This window comes from Megalops cyprinoides, chromosome 25 (assembly GCF_013368585.1).
Source record: "Megalops cyprinoides isolate fMegCyp1 chromosome 25, fMegCyp1.pri, whole genome shotgun sequence".
NCBI classification, from domain to species: Eukaryota; Metazoa; Chordata; class Actinopteri; order Elopiformes; family Megalopidae; genus Megalops; species Megalops cyprinoides.
Window position 1 is genome coordinate 8529874 of NC_050607.1, and position 23932 is coordinate 8553805.

The 23932-nt window shown below is 46.0% G+C and overlaps 1 protein-coding gene across 1 annotated transcript; it reads left to right on the plus strand.

Moving 5' to 3' along the window:
• The first annotated feature begins 5085 nt into the window (after positions 1-5085).
• LOC118771678 (FYVE, RhoGEF and PH domain-containing protein 4-like) lies at positions 5086-23522 on the plus strand. The gene is made up of 17 exons (XM_036519685.1): positions 5086-5554; positions 10526-10672; positions 10983-11157; positions 12381-12729; positions 14062-14151; positions 14535-14680; positions 15070-15226; positions 19990-20128; positions 20424-20482; positions 20935-21081; positions 21204-21376; positions 21503-21533; positions 21858-21938; positions 22070-22195; positions 22423-22572; positions 22740-22880; positions 23010-23522. Exons 1-17 carry the CDS (start codon positions 5473-5475, stop codon positions 23520-23522), a joined length of 2706 nt encoding a protein of 901 aa, XP_036375578.1. The 5' UTR covers positions 5086-5472.
• The last annotated feature ends 410 nt before the right edge of the window (positions 23523-23932 follow it).

Consider the following 23932-nt stretch of genomic DNA (forward strand, 5'->3'; position numbering starts at 1 on the left):
TTTCTTGTTGTCACGGTGATCAGTATCTTTTTGTAAGCCAAGTCCAAATTGACCTTATAATTGCGTAGTAAAAGATGTGTTACCTGTGCAACTTTAGTGCTACCTAGTGGCCTTTTGAGTTTATTATACATTAGCATATACAGGCATGAAACATTGCTATATGCAAGAATAAGTTTAGTGAGTTAAAACATAAGAAGTTTAATGATGAGAACAGGCCAGTCTAGCTGAGCTGATATTTTTAAATTATTATTATTTACTGTGTATGTAGAATTGTGTGTGTGGTTTAGTAGGGTTTCTTATAGCTAAAGGTGTGTATTAATTTCTGTGCAGATGCAGAAGAGACAGCTGCAGGTCAGCTCCCCTGTGGGATTCACCAGCAGGGGGCATTTTGTTAATAACTTTAAGTGACACGTTTAAGCAAGTGTTTGTTTTTTATTCTGCAACACTGCACTTTTCTCAGTAACTGTCTCACTCATGATTGATAACTATGATGATTATCACTCAATCACTAATAATGATTATGAGGTTTTTTAGGAGGGCTGTTAGACTTACTTTGGGGGGCCAAATCTGATGCAGTAGTGGTATTGATGGAGCTGCATTGGTTTTCTGCCAAGTCTACAAGAGCACATGAGCAAGTACTCATATTGCATAATGACATGACTGACAGTGACCTATATCTACCACCAGATGGCAGTGTTTTGTCACCACACAGTTCATCTTCTCTGTGTCCTGTTTACTCAGGCTGGTAATGACCAGTCTGCACCACCAGGTGGCAGTCTGCAAGCATCACCATAGTAACAGTTTTCACCACTAGAGAGCTATGAGGTGAGGGGATATTTATCCATGTTTCTGTTCTGGCAGGCACCTGATACACAGCTACGTATAAATCATTACTACTGCATATATGTAGTTAATAAGCACCAGCACAATCAGGTCTGAGAACTGACATAACGTTTTACGAGCCACTAAAACCACAGTTTATATGACAAGTACCTTATTACAGACTAAGCTGTAGAGTAGAGGGTACTGATCCTGGCTGTTTAATTCATTTGCTTTTTGTCTAAATGATTAGGGTTCTGGTAGGGGCTCTGTTGGCCACTACTCTGTTTATGCAACAGCGTGGTGAACCAGTAGAATGAGGTTTGCTGTCCTAGGCTTACTGTAACTCACTTTAAAATGCCCTGATCCATCCCAGAATGCCCTGGTAAGCATCAGTCAGCTCTGACGTCCTGCTGTTGACTCCCACATTGGTCTCTTCTTACAATATGATCACAAGAGTCCTACCCCACCAACAGACTGGTTAACAGTTTGGTTTGATAGTATGTAATTGGTTAACTGGTTAACAGTTTGGTTCAATAGTATATAATTGGTTAACTGGTTAACAGTTTGGTTTGATAGTATATAATTGGTCTCACTGAGAGATGTGCACATATTAGAGGCAGTAGCTAAGCTATCACCCTGTTGCTCAAGTTGTCAAAGTTGAGACCAACTGTCTTGTTAGTTTCATCTTCGGTTTAACGTCAGAGACCTGGTGGTCTAATGTCTGGTTTAAGTCCTCCTTTATAGAGTTTTTGAAATTAGCAGAAGGTAGTTGACGCTGTATAATTTCACAAGGGCTACTGTCACAGTATACCACTTCCTCTGTGAGAAGTCAGCAGCTTACCACTGTGCTCGCTGGACCTAGCAAGCGCTTAACACACAGGGTGGTTATTTTCAGAGCTGATACTCTGTTTGCATCCTGTTTTGTCACTGTTAGCATTAGCACTCGCTGACAAACTGCTGTACTGTTCCTCCCCAGGCTGGCCCTGTTTAATGTATTGTGTTTTGCAGTGTTTCTTATGGAGGCATTTGTGGTCAAAGTAAGAGAGGTGTAGGCGAACAATTGTATCTGATGGGACATTGTTCAGTGTCAAGTTATCCTGACCATGACCATGGTGTGTATCTTTAGCCCTGTCCATGACAGTGGTGCATGGTGCATCTCATAGGCGTCATTTACGCTGGGGACACTGGGGACATGCCCCCACCACTTTTTGTCGTGGCCCATTTCGTCCCCACCATTTTAAAAAGGTGTGAACACGTCGAACCCATTGTTGTCCCCAGCACTTTTCAAAACAAACTGACGCCCATGGTGCACCTAATATCCTGACTGAGACCATGGTATATAGTGTGTGCATCAACCCACTCTCAAGAATGAAAGCAATATACACTCTCTTTTTCTTGCAGATCTAAAGCAACACGCACACACACACACACACATACAGCACACACTGTCTTCCCAGAACTAAAGAAATAAGTCTCCCCAGTCGGTCCTCTGGCCTGGAACCATCCCAGCAAAACTCTTCTCTTCCTCACCACTTCACAAGCATAACAGAGCATCACACGCACTACCGTTTCATTACTAACAGAGAAGCGAGTCTGTGTTAGCACTGTCAGTGCCACCATATCGTTTGGGGTTCCATGCTCCTGCTGCAAAGGATTCTGGGACAAGTCCCCTCTTTCTATCCTCTAATGTATTGCCAGCATGCTTGCTTTTTCAAATGGCTTGCACCCCCCCCCCCCGCATGAGGGCTTGGCCTTTCTGTGGTAGCTGACCTCTGATTCTTGGACAGACAGATTGATCGCCACTCCAGCAGCTTCTCTTCACTTCACTGTCTGAAAGTTGCAAAGGACAGCTGATTTTCACCGTTTATCTTTTGCGTCATGTGCCGTCTTTGCATGTGACTGATTGGTTAATCAACTGATAATGTTAATCAATCAGATAGTGCAGTGTATCTGTGTTTTCCAAGCAAACTCCACTCAGCAGTCCTGTGGATTTGGTCCCCTCTGTGTGGGGCTGTCTCTTAACCCCAGTCGTAAATAATCTATCATTTGACCGTATCATAAATTCCACGGATTAAATCACAAACAAAATGTAATCACAACCTGGCTACACCAAGCCTGGAAACAAATTCCTCCTATTTTGACGTGTATCTATTGAACTGCATTTGCTGTTGTAGCTGCTGTCTCGCCTGTGAGTCCGGCAGTGTGGCGTGTGCAGTGGTGTGCGCTGAATGTTCTATTAGTTCTGCAGCCATCATCTTCCTGGGGCCCGAGATAATAAATATTTCTTCAGATTTACCTGAAAATAGAAGAAAGATTAAACTGAGGTTCAACATTGTTGCTTTATTGTCCTTTTGCCACATCTTGTGTTGTTCATCATTTGTGTGCATGACCACAGATTACTCCTGTCTCCGCACACCCCCTCTGTATCTGCATACAGCTCTCTGTCGCTGTGCATATAGGAGAATGTGTTTACAGTGTTGGACTGAGAACAGTGATGCATATTAATACTCACTACTCATTTTCAAATCACGTATCTTATCAAGCACAAATACGGTGTTACTCATGTTAGTAATGGTAGTGAGTACTGTCTGTGAATATGTTCATAGTATTTTGGTTAATCTTTATGCAGCTGGATCAGTATCAGTGTCCAAGCATGCCCTATCCTGTTTTTAATGTTTTTGAAATGTTCTGCTCTGTCTGCTCTCATAAACCACCATGTTGAGGACGGGGGTTCATGAATCAGGAATTCCATCAGCAATCCTTCAGGCCTGTTTTAACATATTCTTTCCAAACAGGAGATATAGAACTCTGTCTCCCTCTCTGAACAGGAAATGATGTCATGTCTGAAAGCCTGTAATACACACACACGCACACATACGTACACCACACTATTGTCTGAAGTGACATGTAATTCGAATACATGTCTTTATGTAGTATATCTATTACTACAGCTCAATATTTACTGACTCAGCTCAGCTTAAGTGTATTTCAGGCACAGCATGGTAGCCAGTACAGTGCTCCCGATTGGCTCAACGCATAAACCACCATGGCATGTGTTCCGGAATGAGAGGTGATGAGGAAGCACTGCTGTGTGATCTGATGGAAAAAGTGGACAGCCAGTTGCTGTCTACAAGGACCACTACAGCAATAATCATACTAACAAAAAACAGGCAGAAATATATTGTCTTGGACTTAACTATTCCTTTTTATTCTATGAGAACAGTAAAAACCCGTTCCAGTGCATAACATGAATCAGCCACCCTAGGAATATTAGTGTGTTTCCTGTGTCTAAATGACTCACCCAAAAACATCATGGCTAACAGCTGAAAGCAGAATTAAAGGATGATTGCACTTCAGCAAATTCAGCCCCGGAGGTAAATTAATTGCACAACCGTGCTCTCAAATCATTCATTCCACTTAACGGAGGAGGGCTGGTGCCACATCCATGTCCAAGTGTCCCCATCCATGCCACTAGAGAAGATGTGACCTCCAGGTGATGTGAGAGATAAGGCAGGGGCTGAGGTTGAGGTAGGTTTATGTTAAAGGGTGAGAACAGGGCATACAAACCGCACATGCACACCACACCTGTGCCTCACTGTGGAGTGGAGGCAAGGGGCGCTCAGAGGAATACATTTATAGTCTTTGTAGTTTCAGTTTCTGGTTTACGTTTGCTTAATACTCCTTTGTTAACTGCAGCAGATGTGCTTTTGAAGTTTTTCTTTGGTTGCCACTGATTAGCAGTTTCACCGTTTTTCATCCTCTGACGATGAACCTTAAATCTTTTTTACAACCCATTTCCATGTAATGAAGCAAACATCTTTACACAAGCGTTAAGTTCAGTGGAATCGTTGACCGTAACAAGCTGGTGCTCTGAAAGTGGCTCTAAAATCACCAGTTAGAAAACAGTTAACACTGTGCCGTGGGTACCGTATCACAGCGTTTAATGAATGATATAATATACTGTAGCTCCATGCCTCATAAGTGAGACGTTTAAAACTCATATTGTTCCTGTGGTACTTTACACGTGTTCATATAACGTGGGGGTACATAATATTGCTACATGTGACACGCGTACAAACCGGTGACAGCGCAATCACTTTCACATGCGTCGCCAGGAGAGTGACAAAAGTTTTAGAATGATTTCCACCAATTATTGTGGTGGAATACTAAGATCACGAAACGGGGCGGAGTTTGTGCCTTCCAAGGTGAGCGCGACAGAGATGAGAAGATCCCTGAAGCTCAGTTAATTTGGGGCGTGGTTTGCAGAATCGCTGGCGTGTGGAACTCGCGAGTGGATGCGAAGTGAATTGTCGACACATTCACCGAAATTCGGTGTGTTAGCCTTTGACAGCTGAGTACAGAGATAGGTCTAATTGTGAAGTGAGTATACTGCCCTTTCCTCTGAGTTTACAACCGTAAATACGAACAGTGGTCTATCATTACGCCCGGTGGTACGATTCCTAATGATGGACTTATTTGGGAAAGTTGCGATGCTCTGGATTTGTTACTTGTGGCACTGAGATCCAAATGTACTTTATTTAAGCTGCGGTAAACAGCTTTTTGCTGGCTGTTTAAAAGCAAAATCATAACGAAGATTTAATTTCGATGTTCGAACGGACGTGAGGGGAGTGCAGGAGGATTACGCACGACATGAGCGACTTCAGGCGGGTGGCTTTTCGGAGGAAACCCAGGACATTGGAAGAGACGGATGTAAAATCGGAGGAATGTGCAGGTAAGAGGCGGTGGAAAAACTCTTAAGGGTGGAGCATGGATACACTACGCAACACTCTGTGTAATGCCTGCATGCATTCACGATGTGGCACGTCGCCATGCAAAATGTTACTGTAAAGTAATATTTGGCCATGAACGACAGTGCAGTGAATTATATCAGTTAAAGTTCTTCTAACTGTGCGCTCTCATTCTAAAGTTAGATCGTGATAGTTTTGAGTTGTGGTGCTCCACTCTAGAAGTATCGATAATGTTGTCCGTGTGAGGTCAGTTGGACTCAGCTGCCTATCTTAAAATCGTTTCTCAAAGCAAACCAACAGCTTCGCATCTTCGGCAGAACCTGCGCAAGAACTCCAAAGTGCACGCAACGTTTCATTTATAGATTATAGTGAGCCTCAAGAGTTACTGTAATCTTATTTACTAAGCGGTGCCGTTGAGTCAGGGTGGGGTAGCAAAGTCGGCCTGCTGCAAGGAGAGAATGTGGAGTGTGCAGGTCAGCGCGAGCTTGCAGACAAGTCCCGACTGGCCACAAGAGAACCCTCCCCACCCACTCCAGCGCCAATGTGGAGTAATGCGCACCCTGAAGCGACGGTGTTTTGAAAGCGCTTGTTTAAACTCAAAGAACACTGCGTCGGGAGGGTCAGCACACATTTACCACATCTACCCCTGATTTTGGCATCTCACCTCTCTGTGTGTTGTGCGTGCTGCCGGATGTTTTTCCTCCTGAAGAAGTCTGGAGCCAGTCCAGTTTGTCCCCCCTCAACAGGAAGGTGATGGTCTTTGCCAGAGAGTAATTTGCCAGTGCTTGAGGAAACGTTTTTCCATGGGACACTTAAAGCACTCTTATCAGAAGCCCAGCGGTTAACCTGTGCTTTTCAAATGTATTTAGAGTCCTTTTAAGCTTGCATTTTACTTTGTTTGAAGGACACAACTGAGGGTGATTTAAGAGACACAGTGGATATATTAACTCTCAGCAGTCTATTGGTGGTTCAGAGTTATTCTCCAGTTACTTTGGTTTCCCTTGACAATAGATCTAAGATCAGATCTCTCACCCCCAGTTCAAACCTCAAGTATGTGATGATTTTTTTTTTAATTTGATTTGCTCCTGCAGCAGTAGCTAAGACCAGAAAGCACCTATATCCATTTTACTGTGATGTTCATATTCATCCAAATCCAATGTAATGTACATTACAAGATCAGCCAGCCAGTCATTGTATTGCATTATGTGACCTGGTTCTGCATCCTTTCCCTGACTGCCTGGTGTGGGGTAACCATTACAGGTTACAACATGTGGTCTGCAGTCACACACAAGCATATGAGACAATGACAGAGAGAGTCTGAGTGAGGGGTACTGTCAGTCCTAGTCTGACACCAAAGGCTCAGCAAGTCACATGATCATCACGCACTTTTTCTTCACTCCTGACCAGGACTCCTCCCTCCTGTCACCCACCATATACCCCCAACCCCAACCCATCGCCTGCAACCGCCACCTCAAACCTGGGACTGTGACGATAGCGTCAGCAAACCCAGCACAGGGCTGCATGGCGCTCTGCCAATAACATCAACCCCTGCGTCCTCAGCCAGCCCACGTTTGTGTAATAACTATTACAGAACCGCGTAACATCCTTCCTTTGTTTTCTCAAGTAAGAGTGATCAGCAGTTTTGTTCCCATTGTGGCTACCGTATGCTGGTCAGGGTGTGTATGCGTGGAAGGGGGAGGAAGATTCTTTATCTGGAGTAAGCTCATAACTGAAGAGTGTCTGCGTGAATGCCTGTTGGGACTGCAATGCCTGCTGGGAAAATGCAGGAGGATGCTGTGTCCATTGCCCATTGCCCACAGGGAGGTAGTGCTGCTATGCAGAATAATGCAGGAAAAAAAACAATAACAATGGGTTGTTTCTCATCTGTTTATTCACTCAGCTATTCATGTGGCGGGGACCATTATCCAACCCTTAGAAATGGCACGCAGCAAATAAACAGGGTAAACACAGTATGCAGCACGTAGTCACATTGGCAATTATCAAATTAAAATACACATTCTGATGTAAATATAAATATGATATGCATGCTAATTAGAGAAGCCATGCCCGCTATCAGACACAGAAATCCCAGCCTGATTGGTTGATTGGTTGGTTAATAGTGAGGTGTCCAAGCACAAAGTTGTGGGCAGTGTGGCACAGTCTGGAGCTGGACTGGTAACCATTGGTCTTATCCTGCTTGTATGATCTCCTTATAGCCTGATCTCAGGCCATTGTGTGTGTTCTGCTAGCTTTTAATACTGTAACATGCTGTAACATTAACATGTAAACAATCAACTTTAATTTATATAGTGATTTTCCTGTGTAAACATATTGAGGTGGTTTAATAGTGTTCTGGGAAAATGAAAAAGCCAAACAGATAAACAGATTGCAGCGATATGCTGCAGACAGGAATTTAAGAGAATTCCGCTCTCAAAAGGTCAGTTTTAAATTTGTATGAAGAATTTGACACAGTTTTGGGATGTTTTTTTTTTTATTTCTGTTAGCTGTGATGAATTTATTACCTGCTGATGAAAATTTCATTTCAGAAATGTGAGGTGAATTACCTGAATTACCTGAATTTTCCTTCAATGAAACCCAGTTGCACTGCAGTGTAGGTGGAGTTAAGGTTCACTGGAGTGAGGGTGGGACAGAACACAGGAAGTGTGGCAATTTCTCCCTACATTCCTAAATGACCTATTGAGCTCTGTTGAGCTTCTTTTTTTTTTTTTTTTTTAACAGAGTGGAAGTTTTCTGTATGTTTGTTCAAGATCAACACTGACAGAAAAAGTGTGTGTGTGACTGCAGTGTTCTCAGGTGTTTTGCCATGTGTGAGGACTCCATCTGGTTCTCAGCTAATCTTAATCAGCGCTCTTGTAGTGCACTGCACCAGCCCCTATCACTGCTGTAATATAACACTTTGCTTTTATCTCCTGATTTCAGACACTCTCAGTATTTAAGAATAGAAATAGAACAGTTATGTCAGATTGCATTTGTATTCAAATGAAGAGTGCCATTTAAATTTGTAATAATGTTTAATATGCATGCAGAGTTCAGTAATTACAATAAGTTATCTGTGTGTGCATGCAGTGTAGCAGTTAAATATCAGTTTGGGTTGGATCCAAGGCAAGGAGTTCAGTTAGGATTAAGGTGTTTTTAAGCAACTATTTTCTACCCCCTTCAATCCGATAAATTAAAAACTTGCCGGTGAAAATGTCCAGTAATAATGCTCATACTAATAATTCTCGTAGCTATATCGAAGGCTATCCCTAAACAGGACATTTGTGTTTTGACAGCGAAACATGCTTATTTATGAGTTCAAGTGTGTCAGCAGAGAGGGGCTTCTCTCTGCAGAATCAAATTAAGACAGCACTGTGAAGTCGTCTGGAGGAGGAGAGAGTGACGTGGCTTATGCGCATTGCAAGCTGCAAAGACACAATCGTTACTGTTCGTTTTGCTTAATCGTCACTGTTCATTAAATAGTCAAACTCATTTGAGGTCATTGCCATTTTTTCGTCAACCTATGTTATGTTATTACGGGAGCATCTCATAAAATTGAAAACAAGCTAAACAAAAGTTAGAGACACACAGCTTTTAGTATCATAACAATGCCACGAGGAGACAGTGAAGACTGCCAAGGTTGTTGTGGCAGCCATAGCATATGCAAAGACCCTGCATGTCTGCCCCCTGTCATGATGAAGGCCCAGAGATATTCTGTTATAACCAAATATTCAGCTCCTGCATTCCTTTTGTGTTCCTAACTTTATTATGTAGGAGTTGTGCCTTGAGGGATGTCCTGACAAACACACACACACACACACATCTGTGCACAGTGGTAAAAATCTGATATCTTTTCCAGAAAACTTTTGGAAAACAGATCTTGAAAATGTTGACACAAATTAAATGGTAAAAGTTGAACTGGCTAATTTTTTTTTTCAGAGATCATTCCCAAAAGTGAAATTTAGTGAACTGCATCTACATAGGAAGTGTGTGTGTGAGTGTGTGTCCAGACACAGGCATGTGTACATGCACATGTGTGTGTGATAGTACTGAGAAACAGCAGCAAAGATAGACAGAAATAGATCTGTGTGTATGTGTGAGGGTGCGTGTGAGAGTGTCTGTGCACGGGTGCTTGTGATTTAACAGAATGAGTGCTTTGTTAAAGATTTATACGCATACCTGATTCAGATGAGTTGCTGAGTTTCTGATGGTTTTGCATTGGGGCTGCAGGTTTCCTCAATGTTTTGTGACAATGATGCAGCTTTGTGAGACCGGTAATGTGAATTGCATGGGATGAAATGAATAATACTAATATCCTTCACTCAATGTCTGCTCCATCTGGAGTCAGTTGTAGAATATAAATTTGAACCACACAGTGAATTGAAGAGGGTGTGATTGTATGTGCCCCCAGACATACCCAGAGGAAGCACCCGGCTCTCTATGGTCCCCCTGTGGCAGACAAATTGGCAGAGTCTGGGGGGGGGGGGGGGGTCACTTTCCTCTGTTAAATGTTTAACCCCTGTGCCTAGGAGGGGAGTGAATGGCTATGTTAGAGGCTGCATTGCAATACAGACTAAAACATCTGTATAAATGAGACACTGTTCCCTGTTAGAGACTGGCATTTTCTTTACACTCTTTAGAGGTTTAGTGAAATGAGTCCTGTAAGCACATGGAATTTAGTGAACACCTTAATATTTCAGAAACAATTTCCACAGGGGAGGTATTCCTGTGCATGTGTGTTTCTGTGTGTGGATGTGCATTGGCGTGTGCATGCATGCATGTCTGAATGTGTGTATGTGCATGTGTGTATGCATGCATGTGTGTGTGGTGCGTGAATGTTTGTGTTCTTGCATGTTTGAGTGTGCATGAGTGAGTGTGAGTATGTATGAGTGAATGTCGATGAGCGTAGACTCATGTACAGTGTTCTTTGGATGAAAAGCTCACTGTGCCTCCTTTAGCTCTTGGCAGAAGCCCCAGTGACTCCAGTGACAGCTCCATCACCAGCGAGGGTACAGTCAAGGAGGGCAGGACCAAAGAGAGGAGCCAGAGGAAAACAAGTGGGAAAATCCGAACTTACCGGCCCTCCCTGCACCCCAAACCACAAGGTACCCTGAAACTGAGCACCATGACCCTGAAGTCGAGCCCCAACAACCGTCCAGAGGTTGCAACGTAACTTAATTTTATTCACATACACTCAAAGTGTCCGCTTTAACAGTGCTTTTTGGAACATTTGCTTGCTGGAGTGAAATCATAAACTAAATACAGCCTCTGCTGCCACCTTATGGTATCATTAGTATTACATGTTCACTGACACTGTTATTCAATGGTATATTTTGGTGATACTTTCACTCTGTCCAGTTGAAGTCACTGTAGGACAGCGCAATCTGACCATACCTTTCCCCTCCTTCCTCTCAGTGTTTCCAAAGCCCCCTCACCTACAGGGACAGGGGAGGGAGTCAGAGACACCCCAGGGCCAATGCAGACCCCTCACTGCGGGGGCAGAGGACAGAGGAGGAGAGGGGGCCACAGGGAAAGGACGTGAGAAGCATTCCAGGGTGTTAGACCTCATCAGCCGCTTTGAGGAGAATAGGTACTGACATGGTGCGCGCACAGGCACACACATGCACACGCACACACTCACACACACACACACGTGCATAGACACATAAATATGCATGCTGTGTACCAGTAGTGAGTAATGGAAAGTGAAAAATCCCATCGTCGTTGAGTTGTATTGACTGACTGTTTGGGCAAACACAGACACAGGCGCTGGAGTGAGCCATTTGAAGCCTTGTTTTAGTGTGTCATCCCACAGGTTTGTGGTTCTGCTGTAACGAGGTACTTCCTTAAACCACCCAAAGCAGAAGATGAATCTGCTGTACTATGTGACGAGGAGAACAGAGATCATAATTACAAAGCAGAAGTCCCACACTCGATTCACGCAATTCACTTATTTCGCCCCAGAGGAAAGTTTTCTAGTGACCTGCAGCCTGTGCATCACGAGCAGAATGTTTGAGGGAGATGGGGAGAGATTTGCTGGGGACAGAAATCCAGCAGACTCATTTCACTGCAGTCATATGATAAATGCTTACGAGAGGTAGGGTTGCATGTCCTGATTTTATCATTAGATATATAGTTTGAAATGATAACTTTCTTAGCTTACCTTTAAATCAGCTTGAATCAGCTTGACTCGGTCAATGAAATACACATAGTTCTTTTCTCACTCCTCCCAGCCAGCTTGGTGCGTAATTTGGTTCTTATTTTAGTGCAAAATGTCCGGTTTGATGGTCAGTTCTCTGTTTGTCGTGTTACTTTTTTTTGCTTAGAGGTGTTGAGTTGAAAATACTGCCGCCACGAAAAGTGTGCCTCTGACCTAATGTTAAAAGCTCAGCTAATGCAAAAGGGTCATCTGCTTGTTCTGAGAAATCACCTTGATGCTTTCAACAACGCTGTTTTGGTTTGTTTTGTTTTTGGGTTTTTGTGGCTAAATTTAACTGATTCAAAATTCAAAATTTATTAAGAACTGAAATGACCAGTATGCAGTATGCATATGCATGCAGTACAGTATTCTACAGTATGCGGTTAAATCTGTTAATTGTTGTCCTGTTTGTACATCTAAAAGAAAGGCTAAAACAGTGTAATATGTGGTTCCTGTTTCAGTTCTCACTTAAGACTAGGCCTTTAATGAGGTAAACTCTGAAATGTAGTCAATTAAACTCTATCCCACCCTTCTGCCCCTCTTCTCCCCCTCTCCTCTCCCTCTTTTCTCCCTCCTCTCCCACCCTTCTCCTCTTGTCTACCACTCTTTCTCAGTCACTCTGGGGGGAAGCAGACCTGCCCCCCAGCACGCATTGGTTTCCACAAACCCAACAACCTCAAACAGGAGCCTCACACGGACTCGGGGTCCGCCCCCAGTACCTCTCGCAACGCTCACGAGCACTCTGCAGACGGGGCGTCAGCCCAAAAAAGCAGGGGTGAGAGGGAGGAGGGGGACTCCCCCAGGGGAGGCGAGAGGGATGGCGAAGCCCCCAGAGATGACACGCCTTCGCTAGTGAATGGGGATACCCCCAGACCCAGCACAGACGCCTCGGCAGCACCAACAGAGGGCGGAGGAGAGCAGTGCAGTGAGCCAAGGAAGGAGGAGGGTACAACGGAATATAAGGTGAGCAGCAGGGGTGAGGGAGCAGCAGAGAGGTTACCCTCAGGGGCAGGATCTCTTACACTGAAAACATGGGGGTGGGGGCTTATGGAGAAAAGGTGTGGCCATCACTGAAGACACGGGCAGAGCTAATGGCAGAGAGCTAACGCTGCTCTTGATGCACAGCAATAGAACTCTCTGCGTCAGCGCACAAGTTATCTCCAGCTCCGGTGCGCCACGCTCTTGTGGCCGTTCAGACTTGCTTGTTTCTGTCTCACTGCTCTGCTGGTAATCTGCCTGTCTACAGGGTGTGTTTCATTTAGTGCGAGTGCACGGTTGACTTCAGATCAGGGTAGCAGCCAGAGAGACCCACAGTGACTGCGGCCCTGCGATACTGTATATGAACTCTCGCTTTGACTTATTTTAGTGTTTCAGAGAACATCCATGAGTGACACTAATAAGTGTTTTGGGTGTGATAGAGACACTGTGATAAGGGTGGTTAGTTGTGACACGAAATTTTAAGGAAATACTTTGCATGTGGTCGCTTGATATATGAAATAAGCAGTTCACACAAGTATTGCTCAGAAGATCATCGAAGCCTTCCTCATACCACAGTGGTAAATCAGTATAATAATCCATACAGCAGGCCTACACCACATGGGAGGAAAATCATTCTTTCAATTTCATTCTCTTAAATAAGTATGGACTGATTATTCACTAGCCAAATTTTGTTTAGTCATTTCCTCATTTTGCACAGAACTAAACCATTGTTGCCTGCTCTAATTTCTTGTTTTTTCCCCTGCTGTGAACCCCTCCTAAACCACACCTCTTTGTTGGCCTCCACCCCCCACCCACACGCAGTTCATACTCCACAGTGACATAACCAATCTGATTCTTATGCAGTATGACAAGTCTGGAAATCTTTGAAAAGGACAGCATATTTTCTTAAGATATAAATTATGAATTACATGAATTATGACACAGGCAATGTATTTGTTAATTTTTAAATAGCATTAATGGATGTTATTTGGATGATTAACATGTTTTTGTGTATTTGTATGTTGGCAGATGGGGGATGTAACTTTTTAGACAATGTGTTAAACTTCCTCTTTCACTGTATACTGTTGGTCCAGGTACATTGTTAAAGCAGAGAATCTGAATACAACTTTGTATCTTTGTATCAGGGCTGACTGCTGTGTATCTTTAGTCCTTTGTCCTTGGGATCAACAAAATTCAGTTGTCAGGAATCCTGTTTTTACCACTTTACTAAAACCAGCTGGGATGGGTTATAGGTGCACAGTAGTCCAGAGCTTAAGGTCTGCTGAATGACCATGTTTGCTGTCTGTCATTTTAAAGGAAACCAATGAGCAGAAGCTGTACAAGATTGCCAATGAGCTACTGCAAACAGAGAAGGCTTACGTCGCACGGCTCCACCTGCTGGACCAGGCTGGTATCTTCGCCCCAGCTGCAGGAACAATGGGAACCTTAGTCTCTGTTTTAGACTTGTTGTTGCTGTAGTACTAGCGTTAGCAGTTGCAGCAGCAGCAGCAGGAGACCAGATTATCATTATTATTACTGTATTATACAGTACCATATCACATAATTACAGAATGTCATTGGTATCAGTTTTAGCTCATTATGGGCTGTAGTTCCAGGTTGTTCTGTTCTGGAAGTGGGAGTGAAAGTGAGGTGTCATCAGTGTGCTGGGTAAAGGCACCAGCTAGAATGAGTAATTTAACATTACATAAACAACAATACCACATCACATTAGCATTCAGATGCATTGCTTTACGTTGTGACACATAATGAGTTTACGTGTGTGTGTACAGGTGTTTTGTGCCAGGCTGATGGAGGAGGCAGGAAAAGGCGTGTTTCCCGTGGACGTGGTGAAGAACATCTTCTCCAACATCTCCTCCATCTATGCCTTCCACAGTCAGTTCCTGCTGCCTGACCTGGAGAAACGCATGGACCAGTGGTGAGCTGCTCCTGTGGACCCAGTGCTGAGTAACAGTAGTGATCTGCTCCAACTCATGACGTTATTTAGCAGACGCTCTTACCCAATGCAACTTCCAAATAAGTTCATCACAAGTGTTATATACATATATACACATAGTTATCGAAAAGTACTCCAAGAGGTCAGTAAGATACTGAGTGCTAAGTGCTAAACTAGTGTAGAGTGCTTTTTTAATAGAAAATAGGGATAGATAGGATGGATAGAGAGGAAGGTAGACTAGAGATAAAGCTTGAACTCTTTTGCCAGATGATATTAGTGGTAATTCACACATGTCCATTAGCAATCTGAGCTGAGCTCCAGGATGTTGAGCTCTTTAATTTACCTGCTGTTGTGTGTGGTGCCCTCCACAGGGCATCCATACCTCGCATTGGGGACATCCTTCACAAGCTGACGCCCTTCCTGAAGATGTACGCGGAGTACGTGAAGAACTTCGACAAGGCCATGGAGCTGCTTAAGCAGTGGACAGACCGCTCAGCACAGTTCAAGGCTGTCATCCAGGACATTCAGGTGAGCACACTGGCGTGCAGTGCTCAGGTGAGCATGCCTCTGAATGACACATTTTAGCTGATAAAAACTTGACTGTGCATCTTCAGAGGGCCAGAGCCCCCCCCCTTTTCTATCCCCCCTCCCCATTTACCTGTCAGCTTGCTGCTCCTCTTCTCCAACACCATCACCTCCTGTTCCAACCTCCTCACCAATACCACCTGGAAACAATGAACACACAAAGGATTAGAGCATTCATGGGGAGGGGAGGGGAGGGGAAGGGAAGGGAGGGGGTGTAACACCAGCATTAAACCCTGTGAGCCACACCAGAGTTCTGGCTCCAACTGCTTGTAACTTGAGGTTACAATCTGAGAGGCCAATTGCTAAAAGATCCAAGGCAGGGACAGAACCCTGAATTTCCAGAGTGGCAGTTCCACCATTTATCCACTGAGCCATCAGAGCTCTGACGTGTGTGGCTCTTATAGTTAAGTTTTCAGTCTGACAAGCTACTTTGCAAAAAACTTCTTGAAAACTTGACAGGAGCCCCAAACACACATTCCAAAACTCCACAATCCCAAAGAAGTTGGGAAACCTAGTGTATGGGTAATGAGCCTGCACTCAGCTGTACCTCAGGTGACTTGAATTAGTAATTATGTAAAAAGGAAGCATCCAGGTGGAAGTGAGCTAACCCAGTCACAGGTGAGAGGAGGTGTCTGTGGAGGTGACATCTTGAAGTTTGATGAACAGAGTGCTATGAGCATGTGCTGGCTGTTGGGGCAGAGGGCTAAGCCGCATGGGTTCAGTGCGGAAGCTTTGCAGTTCAAGCCCCCGTTGTTCTTTGTTTTCCGTTTGCTCTTACCAAGTCACTTGTCAAACACGCAAAAAAAAGAGGTGTCTGTGGCGTTGGAGGAAGATCTGCTCCTCACACTAGTGAGGTTGTGCATTTTCTAACTGTGGAAAACCCTAAGCAATTAAATAAAGTAGCAGAAGAATCTCACTCACAACGGGCAGAGAGGGCAGTAGATAGTTACTTTACCTTAAACATACTAGATGTAGACATGTATAAGAAGGCAAGCAGAAACCTGCCCTCCATATGTCTCTCCGGTGGTGCAGAGACAGAATGCCAGACTACAACGCAACAGGTCCTGGGTTCAAACCCCGTAAGAGCCTTCTCGTTACTTTTGATAGCCAAAGGAGGCTCCCAAACAGGCAGCAGAGGGCAGCAGAGGGCTCAGGTTGTAACAGGAGCTAGAGGCCAATAGAGAGCAGTAGAGTGCTGAGGTTGTAAGAGGGGGTGGAGGGCAGTAGAGAGCTGAAGCCACAGCAGGAGGTAGAGAGCAGTAAAGCGCTGAGGCTGTAACAGGGGGCAGAGGGCAGCAGAGAGCTGAGGCCAGCGCAGGACTTAGAAGGTGGCAGAGAGTTGAGGGTGTAGCAAGACCACGTAAGAGGAAGCAGATGGATGGGATGAAGACAGGGAAGGGTCTGACCCGGCCCAGTGAGGTGTCCAGAACGGGAGGCAGAGCAGAAGCGGTGTGGCATGGAGCAGGGTGAGGGTGAGGAAGGAGGAGATGGGGAGGGGGGAAGAGGCGAGGGTGAGGATGAGGAAGGAGAGAAATGACGAAGATGCAAAAAGCCACGCCCACTTTTTCGCTAGTTAGTTCCTCGTATTCAACTGTCTTAATAAGTTCCTCGTGCGTCGCAACGCGACGCTGCTGCAGCGCGCAGCAAAATTTCAGCCGGCTCTCGCGCCCGGCTGCATAACCCCCAGTTTCCATCGTCCGAAACCTCGGGGGGGTATGAGTTCCCCCCCTTTCCTCTCGCCCCGGGCCGCTGGTCGGATTCGAACCCACCACCTCACTAGTGCGAGGAGCAGATCTTCCTCCAACGCCACAGACACCTTGGCACTTTTCCCCTTTTTTTTTTGCGCGCTTGACAAGCGACTTGGTGAGCGCACAGGGAAAACGGAGAACAACGGGGGCTTGAACCGCAAACCTTCTGCACTGCCCCCTGCTGCCCTTCTGGAGACCTCCTTTGGCCTTTAAAAGGTCAAAGACGGTCGGTTTTGAACCTGGGACCTCTCGCTTCATAGTCCAGAGTTATACCTCTGCGCCGCCAGAGAGCAACGCTGCCTGCTCCCCAGGCCGATTCTTTCTACCGCAGCACCTACCATGACCGACAGAAAAGAAGCGCATAGCCTGGTGTCGGGATTAAACTGGGAATCTCCAGGTTACAAGGGAGTTGATTTACCACCACACCACCCAAACATGAATGGGTTGTGAGTGAGATTCTTCTGCTACTTCATTTAATTGCTTAGGGTTTTCCATGGTTAGAAAATGCATTTGCAGCGATCATCATACAAATTGTTTCATAAGTTAATTGTTTCATTTAAAAAAAAATAAAATAAAATAATAAAAAAATTTGCCGTGAAACTGTTACCTGGATCACTATGACGGTTTGATGTGCTGTGATAAATTACCCACAATCCTCTATGGGCCTGCGCATAATAATAAGTTCACCATCTCGTACTCTCCAGGTACTCTCTATGCACTTGGTCACTGGATGCTGTTTAATACACCTCCTCCCCCCCCCCCCCCCCGCACACCCCCTGCACCCACCCCCCTCCCCCACCCCCTGCACTCTGATTCATTATCTGAGAATCATACAGAGTGTGGGGGTGTGGGAGTGTGGGGGGTTGGGGGGGGGGGTTTGTATTAAACATCAATCAGTGACCTAGTGAATAATATCCATCTTTGTTGCTGAGGATATTGATATTGTTTAATACCCACCCCCCCCCGCACCCCCTGCACCCCCTGCACCCCCTGCACCCCCCCCCCACCCCCTGCACCCCCTGCACCCCCTGCACTCTGTCTCTGATTCACTATCTGAGAATCAGATAGGGAGTGCAGGGGGGGGGGGGGTGGGAGGTATATTAAACAGCATCCAGTGTCCAAGTGCATGGAGAGTACCTGGAGAGTACGAGGTGGTGAACTTATTATTATGCACAGGCCCAGAGAGGACTGTGGGTAATTTATCACAGCACATCAAACCGTCATAGTGATCCAGGTAACAGTTTCACGGCAAATTTTTAATTTTTTTTTTTTTTTTTTTTTTATTAAATGAAACAATTAACTTATGAAACAATTTGTATGATGATCGCTGCAAATGCATTTTCTAACCATGGAAAACCCTAAGCAATTAAATGAAGTAGCAGAAGAATCTCACTCACAACCCATTCATGTTTGGGTGGTGTGGTGGTAAATCAACTCCCTTGTAACCTGGAGATTCCCAGTTTAATCCCGACACCAGGCTATGCGCTTCTTTTCTGTCGGTCATGGTAGGTGCTGCGGTAGAAAGAATCGGCCTGGGGAGCAGGCAGCGTTGCTCTCTGGCGGCGCAGAGGTATAACTCTGGACTATGAAGCGAGAGGTCCCAGGTTCAAAACCGACCGTCTTTGACCTTTTAAAGGCCAAAGGAGGTCTCCAGAAGGGCAGCAGGGGGCAGTGCAGAAGGTTTGCGGTTCAAGCCCCCGTTGTTCTCCGTTTTCCCTGTGCGCTCACCAAGTCGCTTGTCAAGCGCGCAAAAAAAAAAGGAGAAAAGTGCCAAGGTGTCTGTGGCGTTGGAGGAAGATCTGCTCCTCGCACTAGTGAGGTGGTGGGTTCGAATCCGACCAGCGGCCCGGGGCGAGAGGAAAGGGGGGGAACTCATACCCCCCCGAGGTTTCGGACGATGGAAACTGGGGGTTATGCAGCCGGGCGCGAGAGCCGGCTGAAATTTTGCTGCGCGCTGCAGCAGCGTCGCGTTGCGACGCACGAGGAACTTATTAAGACAGTTGAATACGAGGAACTAACTAGCGAAAAAGTGGGCGTGGCTTTTTGCATCTTCGTCATTTCTCTCCTTCCTCATCCTCACCCTCGCCTCTTCCCCCCTCCCCATCTCCTCCTTCCTCACCCTCACCCTGCTCCATGCCACACCGCTTCTGCTCTGCCTCCCGTTCTGGACACCTCACTGGGCCGGGTCAGACCCTTCCCTGTCTTCATCCCATCCATCTGCTTCCTCTTACGTGGTCTTGCTACACCCTCAACTCTCTGCCACCTTCTAAGTCCTGCGCTGGCCTCAGCTCTCTGCTGCCCTCTGCCCCCTGTTACAGCCTCAGCGCTTTACTGCTCTCTACCTCCTGCTGTGGCTTCAGCTCTCTACTGCCCTCCACCCCCTCTTACAACCTCAGCACTCTACTGCTCTCTATTGGCCTCTAGCTCCTGTTACAACCTGAGCCCTCTGCTGCCCTCTGCTGCCTGTTTGGGAGCCTCCTTTGGCTATCAAAAGTAACGAGAAGGCTCTTACGGGGCTTGAACCCAGGACCTGTTGTTTTACAGTCTGGCATTCTGTCTCTGCACCACCTGAGAGCCATGGATGCCCTTTATCTTTTCTCCTCCTTCTAACTCAGCATCTACCACAACCAAGACAAAAGCAACATGGAGCCTGGGGTCAGGTTTTAACTGGGAATCTCCTGATTATAAGGCAGTGAACTTGCCACTGTACCATGTGACTGTGGTCAGGCTGTGGTATTTTTTTTAGTAGTTAAAGCTCATATATCTAGAAATAAAGCAGAACAACAAGACAAGAGACAGCCTTTTGCATTAAATTAGCTCAGTTTCGACCTCAGTTATAAAACTTTGTTTGCATCTGTGATTATGCTAATGTATATTATTATTATTATGCCGGTGATGTAGTCTGTGTTTCAACAGCGTGGTGATGATGTAGAGCATGCTTGTTGTGTTGTGTTGCAGGCGCAGGCAGTGTGTGGCAGTCTGACGCTGCAGCATCACATGTTGGAGCCAGTGCAGAGGGTTCCTCGATACGAGATGCTGCTGAAGGACTACCTGAAGAAGCTCCCCCAAGATGCCCTGGACCGACCTGAAGCAGAAAGTGAGTGAGGGACATGAAGATGCACGTACACCTGCACAGATACTCTCTCACACACACACACACACACACACACACACACGCACACGCACGCGCACGCGCACGCACGCACGCACACGCACGCACACGCACGCACACACACGCACACACACGCACACATGTATGCACGCACAGTTTACACTGTTTAGTCCATCTTCACAGCACAGAATAACTGTTGCTGAACGGAATGGACTTTGATTGACTCTTAGTCCACCCCTCCTCCCTAAGTCAACTCTCCTTCCTGATCTTTCTACTGCAGAGTCTTTGGAGATCATCGCCACGGCAGCCACACACTCCAACAGCGCCATCCGGAAATCAGTGAGTACAGCTGGCGGCTTCCTCCTGCAGAATTTAACAGAACAGGTGTTCATTGTCGCCAAACAGAAGACTATTAAAAGAAAAACGCACCATTATCAACAAAAACACTTCCGGACAGAAGCTGACAAGTTTCAGTGCCTGAAACGGATCAGTAAACCCCTTACAGGTTTAGTTACAGAAACATGGAAAAGTTGCCATTACTGTTGGGGAGACACTACGCAGGACACAGTAGTGCATCATGGGTGGATCCTGTGGCCTGCATGTTTCAGTTCCAAGTGAAGCACTGCTGTTGGGTCCTTGAGCGAAGTAAATAAGCTGAATTACTTACTAAAAGTCCAGCTGTATGAATGGATAACACGCACCACGTGCTTCACCCTGTGTATGGGCACCTTCCGACTGAATAAAGGGTAAAGCAATGTGTTTGAGTGATGAAGATACTGTTCCTCTCTCAGGAGAAGCTTAAAAAGCTGATGGAGATCTATGAGATGCTGGGGGAGGAAGAGGACATCGTCAACGCCTCCAACGAGTTCATCAAGGAAGGCCAGATCCTCAAACTAGCAGCCAGACATGCTTCAGCCATAGAGAGGTACCTCTTTCTGGTGAGTACAGCATGGGGTGCCACAAAGCACGTGGGGGGGTGCAACATTCAGTAGGCAACTTTCCCTGAACTGTATGTGCGTGGGTGCTGAAAGTGAGTGTGTTTTTATTTATGTGTCTCCAGTTCAACAACATGCTGCTGTACTGCGTGCCCAAGTTCAGCCTGGTGGGGCAGAAGTTTGCAGTTCGCACGCGGGTCAGCATCGAGGGTATGAAGGTGGAGGAAACCCACAGCGAGGAACACCCCCACACCTTCCAGGTGTCTGGCAAGGAGAGGACCCTGGAGCTGCAGGCCAGGTTAGGACATCCCCTTGCTCTCCCCCAACTATCCCCCCTTCCTTACTCATATCTATACTAACATCATGGCTGCATTAAAATCCATTTTGTTCACTAGTGAAACCACCTTCCTCTTTTTTTCCACAGCTCTGAACAGGAGAAAGACAATTGGATAAAGGTATCTATATGATTTCATCAACATAACAAAATTTCCATACTCAAGTATATATATATATATATATATATATATATATATATATATATATATATATATATATATATATATATATACATCAATATTATTATTATTATTATTATTATTATATAATATACATCAATTGTGAAACCTGTGTATGCACAAATTCCCAAAAGATGTGTAAATTGCAGTAAACATTTTCTCATTTATAATGTACAGAAAGGTATTTTTTCAATTTTTCAAGTGAGTAGTGCTAGACTTTCTGTACATTTTGACTCACAGTATTTCATTTATAACCATTTCCAGGCCTTGCAGGAAACAATAGAGATTTTTCAGCAGAAGAATGAGACGTTCAGATCTGCCTCCAGAGAGGTGGAGGAGGTATCGGTGAGTGTCTTTTTTCCCCTGTTCCTCCTGTAACTGTGAGACGTTCACAATATTACAGTGCCCTTTACCATTGCTGGTGTGTGTCTGTGTGTGTCTGTGTTTTTGTTAATGTGCGTGTGTGTGTGTGTTAGACAGCAGAGCTGGGGAAACGCGCCCCTCGCTGGATTCGGGACAACGAGGTGACGATGTGTATGAAATGCAAGGAGCCCTTCAACGCCCTGACACGCCGGAGACATCACTGTCGAGCATGTGGCTACGTGAGTGACACGAGGCCACGTCCCCTCCACCGAGTCAGAGCTCATAGGCACACCCATGCATAACCACACCCTCTTTTCCCTCTCAGAGGCACAAATTCACATGCAGCTTCATCAGAACAGAGGCATATTTCCCAAGGGTGGTGCTTAGTTGAATGGGGTTAGGATTAGGTTTTAGCTGGATGCACCTAGTGCTGAGAAAGGCATTCGTAAAGGTCCCTGTCCCTCAGGTGGTGTGCTGGAAGTGCTCGGATAACAAGGCAGCGCTGGAGTATGACGGGAACAAGGTGAACAGGGTATGCAGGGACTGTTACCTCACCCTGACAGGGCATGCTGACGGCGAGGATCGGCCTGAGGGCAAGAGGAGGGGCATCCTGGAGGTGAGGGAGCACCAGAGGCACACCTGTCCCTTCCTTACCTGTATATACCTGTGCTTACCCGTCCACACATGCCCCTTCCTTACCTGTATATCCCTGTCTGTCTCAGTACACATCTATCCCTACTGTACCTGTACATGCCTATTGTCTTTGGCTCTCTGTTTTTCCAGATTGAGGCGGCACAGTTCTCGGGAAGCAGCATCATGTGTGGGTTCCTGCAGCACAGTGAGAAGGCCAAGCCCTGGCAGAAGGTGTGGTGCATCATCCCCCAGAAGGAGGCACTAGTGCTCTACCTGTATGCAGCTCCACAGGTTAGAGCACACCCTTTCCCTTCCATCTGTCCATCCCAGTGACAGCACTACATCTATGAACATGTACACACCGCTGTCTGTTTTAATGCACTCATTCAAAGAATAAAGCCCCTCCTCCCACTGTGCCAGGATGTGAAGGCCCAGTCCACCATCCCCATGCTGGGATACACTGTGGAGGACACGCCCCGCCCAGGAGATCCACCTGCCAGCTTCCGCATCTCCCAGTCCAAGTCCATCCACAGCTTCGCGGCCGAAAGTGAGGAGCTGAAGCAGCGCTGGCTGAAGGTCATCCGGGGGGCAGTGATCGGCGAGACGCCCAAACTCTGCGATGGAAACACCACCACTGACACCACCAACACCAACACTGACACCACCAATGCCAACACCACCAACACTGACACTGATACCACCAACACCACCAATACTGACACCACCAACGGCAACACCACCAGCAACACAGATGTCACCAACACCGACACCACCGACACCGATACCACTAATGCCCATACCACCAGCACGACCAACACAGACGCTGACACCACCAATACAGACACTGACACCACCAACACAGACACTGAGACTGCCAACACAGACAACACCAACGCCACCCAGGAGCCTACCACCACATCAGACACCACCTAGTAGTCTCGTGCCCCCAACAACCTGACAGATGTGCTCAGCTAAAGGACTTTGACTGAGACACCTGTACACACTGCACCAGTGGCCACTGCACCCCGTTACCAAGAAACTCAGGGAGGCCCTGAGGCATGCGTCTCCTCTTGGATTCAGACTACTGACTATGTTTGTCATGTCCATGTCTGTTAACGATGTTTCTTGCTGTTCTTCATGCATGTGTGGGTTGTCCAGTGTCCCTGGTCTCAGATGCATATGAAGACAAGCACATAAGCAACATCTGTTCAACTGAGATGACTGTTGCACATATGGACAGCAATTGGACAGCAATATATCACCTTCATATTATTTGCCTTTATCTCTGACTGCCGACAGTATGAACATAAAGGCTGGACTGGGGGTCTCCCATTGTTCTGCAC

Bases quoted from the DNA above. Each gene is read 5' to 3' on its own strand.
- LOC118771678 (XM_036519685.1), top strand. From the start codon at position 5,473: ATGAGCGACTTCAGGCGGGTGGCTTTTCGGAGGAAACCCAGGACATTG. The intron at 10,673-10,982 runs GTACCCTGAAAC...CCTTCCTCTCAG, and splicing joins CCTGCACCCCAAACCACAAG to TGTTTCCAAAGCCCCCTCAC. The intron at 14,152-14,534 runs GCTGGTATCTTC...GTGTGTGTACAG, and splicing joins GGCTCCACCTGCTGGACCAG to GTGTTTTGTGCCAGGCTGAT.